Source organism: Centrocercus urophasianus, unplaced genomic scaffold (genome assembly GCF_019232065.1).
Source record: "Centrocercus urophasianus isolate 14NV4802_14NV808 unplaced genomic scaffold, USGS_Curo_1.0 seq_2, whole genome shotgun sequence".
NCBI lineage: Eukaryota > Metazoa > Chordata > Aves > Galliformes > Phasianidae > Centrocercus > Centrocercus urophasianus.
In genome coordinates, this window is record NW_024884755.1 from 16,137,514 (window position 1) to 16,142,305 (window position 4,792).

Sequence of the window (4,792 nt, forward strand, 5' to 3'; positions counted from 1 at the left end):
AAAAAAAAAAAAAAAAAAGCAAATCAGAAAAGGAGTGGAAACGAGAGCAGACTCCTTGTAAGTGCTCCCGTCTGCTGTTTCCCGGCGAGGCGGAGGTAGAGAGGCAGAGCCCCGGCGCAGGGTGGGGAGGGGGCACACGGGGTCGGGGGGGGACGGACACCCAGGGAGCAGGCGGCCCCAGTGGGAGCACCCGCAAGACTCTTATATATTACCTCTTCTCAGGAAACGTAAGAAAAATAGACAATATTACATATGTCACACCATAAATAAAGTGAACAGTCACGCGAGGGGCCCCCGGCGCTGCCCCCGGCACGGGGTGTTGGGGTGCACACAGACTGGCAGTGGGGCTGGGGGTGGGAGATGGCACATGCTGTGGCACGGTATGGCACGGGGCACCACGGTGCCGCGGCACAGCACGGCACAGCACGGCACCTGCAGCATGATGTACAGCGGCATGGCTTGGCACGCCATGGAATGGCATGGCATGGCACAGCATGGCACGGCACACCATAGCACACGATGACTATGGCATGGGATCCCGCGGCACGCAGTGGCACGCCACGGCACATCATGGTAGGGCACGGCACGCCACGGCACGGCCAGGGCAGCCCCTCAGCACCACAAGCAGAGCAGCCTGCCCCCCTCCTCCTCCCCTGCCTACGGAAAACACACGGGATGGGTTTTTGCAAATCCGGAAAACTAAAGCTCCTATCGAGCACATGACTTCTGCTTCGCGGTTCAGCCTAAGCTCCTACACGCCACATCCTCCCGTGCGGATCACCATCCTTTATTTGGCAAATGTCTCTTCTCATCACCATCACCGTCGTCACGATGCTTTTTGGACCTCTGCAGACGCTATTTACATTCCTGTGAAGGTGCAGCACTGGGTCCCTCCTCCCGGAGCCGCGCACTTTCTGTATTGCACTCCGTCCTCCGCGCTTTGTACAATGCTGCGAGATATACAAAATCACCCACACGTCTTTGTCCGCCTCCTGGGGGAGGTGCTGCTTGCTTTCTTTTTCTCCTTCCCTCCTGGAAATCGTTGCATTCAACCCCAAAATATCCAATGCAGGGAGCAGGTTGGGCGCAGACGGCTCCATCCCTTGCGCCATTCCCATCTCAGGCATTGGGCAGAGGTAGGGCTGCACCGCGTCCCCGCTCCCCCCCCAGTGCCACGTGGGGAGGCGCTGCGTCTTTCTTTTGTCGGGTTGTTTTGTTTGTTTGGGTTTTTTTTGTTATTTTTTTTTTTTTTTTTGTTTTTTTGTTTCGTTTTTTTTTAAAAAAAAAAAAAAATTCTTTTTTTTTTTTGCTTTATGGTAATAGAAACTCTTCCAACCCGCGGTGCATCCGTCTGTCCTTCCGTGAGCGGAGCTGTGAGGACGGGGCAGCGTCGGAGCGGGCAGCAATGGAACGAAACGAACTTTGGCAGTGGAGAGACGTTTGGATCTGTCTGGTTTTTGGATTTCCTTTGGAGCAGAGGTGGGTCTGGTCTGTTCTTGGCTAGCTAGCAAGGTAGTTACAGGTGAGCTTCCATTGGGCTCGGCGGTGTCTGCTTTTTGGGATTTTCCTTTTTTTTTATTTTTATTTTTTTATTTTTTTTTACAATTTCTTACTTAAAGCCAAAGAGTCCGACGTGTTTGTTTTTATTTTCTTTATTTTTTTTTACAAAAAAGAAAAAAAAAAAAAGAGATGAAGATGAAGAAACAAATCTTCTTCCTCTTCCTGTGAGTGAGCTCCTCATCCAGAAACGAGGGAAAAAAAAAAAGAAAAATGGATAGAAAAAAATGCCAAAAGCCACCGGGTAGCAAGGAACAGCCCAAAGGACGGGGAAAAAAAAAAAAAAGCAACCAAAAAAAAGGCCAAAAAACAAAGACCGAAGAGAGAACAGAGAACGATGGGTAGTTGCCTTAACTCCACGTAAAGCCCAGTTTGAGGATCCGTGAGGATTATCTGAGAGCTCGAGGTCGGTTCGGAGGTCACCCAGTGTGGGAGCAGAGAGCTGCCATGGGCGTCAGTCCGCGCTCAGCGCGATGCGCTCTCCAGTGGCGCCGGGGTCCCCGGCGTGCCGGCACGAGATGCGCCTGCTGAGCCGGCATCGCTGGGGCTGCTGGCCATGGGGGGCACCGCCTCGGGCTGCCCCACGCCTGTGGGGACGGAGGGGGCCGGCAGCCCTTGCAGTGTCTGCCCGCAGACGTGGTGGTGCTTCTCCCAATCCTTGTGCTGGCAGAAGGAGCCGCAGTAGCGGGCGGTGTTGCAGCCGCTGCAGGTTTCGCTCGCTTTGCGCCCGCAGTTCCAGCAGCTCTGAGGGGACAACGGGGGCACAACTCAGTGCTGGGGGATGGGGGGAGGCCGACCCAGCCCAGCCCCATCCCATCCCAGGCTGTGCTCCCTGCTCCTGCACCGTGCCCTGCACTCCTGCACCATGAATCCATGGATCCATGAACTGCGCATCTGCGTTCTGGGCCGTGCCCCACACCCCAATTCGTGCAACCTCCTTCCGAACTGTGCACCAAGTCACAGAATCACAGAATCACAGAATCACTCAGGTTGGAAAAGACCTTAAAGATCATCGAGTCCAACCACAACGTAACCAAACTGCCCTAACAACCCTCCGTTAAATCATGTCCCTGAGCACCACATCCAAGTGGTTTTTAAACACATTCAGGGATGGTGACTCAACCTAAACTTACCCTGGCGCAACTGAAGGCCACTTCCCCTCAGCCTGTCACCTGTCACCAGTGAGAAGAGACCAACCCCACTCTCGCTGTAAGCACCTTTCAGATATTGGAAGAGAGCAATAAGGTCTCCCTTATGGTCTGGTACATGTGCTCAAACTCATCATTTGTAATATCCTTGTCTTATGCTCACTTGCTGTGAATGTTTTGTGGAAGAGCTGATGTCTGCACAAATGACAACCACAACATCCACCCTTATAGTGTGTGAACTGTTGCTCCTACGCCACACACCTCATCCTGGACCATGAACCCTATTCCTGGACCACACACCCCATCCCAGAGCGTGCACCCCCGTTCTGGACTGTGCAACCTCACCTCAGACTGCACACTCCATCCTGGACCACATACCCCATCCTTGACTGTATTCCCATGGCCTTGGACCACGCACCCTATCTCAGCCCATGCATTCTATCCATCCTGCAGTCTGTTCCCTGCATCAAGCACCACATCCCAAACCATACATTGCTCTCTGGACTATGAATGCTCCACCAGACTGCAGGCTCTCATCCCAGACCATACACCCCACCCTGGACCAGGCACCCCCACTCTTGACCATGCATCCTCACCTCGGACTGAGCACCCTATCCTGGGCCACACACGCCATCCAACTGCGCTCCCTGATTCTGGACCATGCATCATTCCTGGGCTCCCACTCCATTCCTGTGCACCCCCACTCTGTATCATGCCTCCATTCTGGACCATTCACTCCATCCCAAACCACACATCCTATCCTGGATTCTGCACCCCATCCCCAGCTTCGCACCCCCATCCTGCACTGCACACCGTCACATAGGATCACACGCCCCAACCTCACATCGTGCCCCCTTCTCCTCCCCAAATCCCCTTTTCTTCCCATCCTGACAGCACTGCTGCCACCACCCCGGGGTGCCACTGGCACGCACAGATGTGGGTCCCACATCGCATCCCACCTCACTGGAGTCCTCCTGCTGGTTGATGACTGTGAGGGCATCCTCGGATGCCTGCCGCTTGGCCTCAGCCAGTGCCCGCTCCATCTTGGCGCGCTCAGTGGTGATCAGCTCGTGGGCTTTGCGCTCAGCATCCGACACAGCTTTCTGCAGCTCGGACATGGCCTGCCGCTTCACCTCATTCACGGCTTCTTCTGGAAGGGAGGTGGGCAGCGTGGCAGGGTGGGTGGGCACCTCGGGGGCTCCCGGCTCCCTCCAGCCCCGTGGGTATGAGGAGGGGATGCAGAGGGACCACACTCACCAGCCTTCCTCCAGATCTCCTCAGGCATGTACCCTGAGAGCGGCCGTGGTGCAAAATCCCGGTGCGCATCTACAAAGGAGCAACGTCAGGAGGGGACACGTTAGCAGCAGCCACCCCCTCCGTCCCAACCCGGTGCTGGGGGAACGGCACGAGCATCCCGGAGAGGGTGCAGCCCCCCAGGCCAATACCTAACTGGGGTGCCTCGGAGCTGGAGGAGCTGTTGTGGGGCCGGGCGGAGGGGGGGCTGCCTTTCTTCATGTCCTCGGCGTCGCTGTAGCGGCGGATCCAGTGGTTGAGCTCCTCACGGTCGGCCTCCTGGCACCGCCGCAGCACCGTCAGCGACCGCCGCGTCTTCTCCACCATGTCCATGATGCAGTTTAGCAGCTGCAGGGGGGAACAGCGGGGATGGGAGGCCGCAATGCTGGGTACAGGGGTGGGATTTGGGCCATGGGAGCAAAAGACGCTCGGGGAAAAAGGCCATAGGGGGGACACAGTGGGAGCTAGGGGTGGGCAGGGGGCTCTACGTACGTTGTTGAGGTGCTTCCACTCCTCTGCCCACTCCCTGTCGGTGAGCCGGTGGTCGATCACCTCCTCCTGGCGCGCCCCGTGCACAGCTGCAAACCAAGCATGAGGTTGGGGGGGGGGAGTCAGCTCCGCATCCCTCCCAGCCCCACACATCCACCCAAAGCAGGGAGCTGAGCTCACCGGGCCGTGGGCGCTCGCGGGGGTCGGCGTGGCGGTAGGTGTCGCGATAGTGGTGCGCCATGGCCATGTCCTCCAGGCGGTAGTGCTGGGGCGGGGGGCCGGGGGGGGGGGGCAGCCCGTTGGGG

At 57.1% G+C, this 4,792-nt stretch overlaps 1 protein-coding gene across 2 annotated transcripts in view; it reads right to left on the reverse strand.

The window, feature by feature from the left end:
• Positions 1-1,272: 1,272 nt before the first annotated feature.
• CBFA2T3 (CBFA2/RUNX1 partner transcriptional co-repressor 3) overlaps positions 1,273-4,792 on the reverse strand; it is a 7,752-nt gene continuing 4,232 nt past the window's right edge. For both annotated transcript variants that reach the window (XM_042821789.1, XM_042821790.1), the window contains 6 exons: positions 4,668-4,792; positions 4,491-4,576; positions 4,151-4,346; positions 3,963-4,031; positions 3,665-3,855; positions 1,273-2,301 (listed from right to left, as the gene is read on the reverse strand). In XM_042821789.1, the coding sequence (XP_042677723.1) occupies positions 2,023-2,301; positions 3,665-3,855; positions 3,963-4,031; positions 4,151-4,346; positions 4,491-4,576; positions 4,668-4,792 (946 nt within the window). In that variant the 3' untranslated portion in view covers positions 1,273-2,022. The remainder of the gene's footprint in view (positions 2,302-3,664; positions 3,856-3,962; positions 4,032-4,150; positions 4,347-4,490; positions 4,577-4,667) is intronic.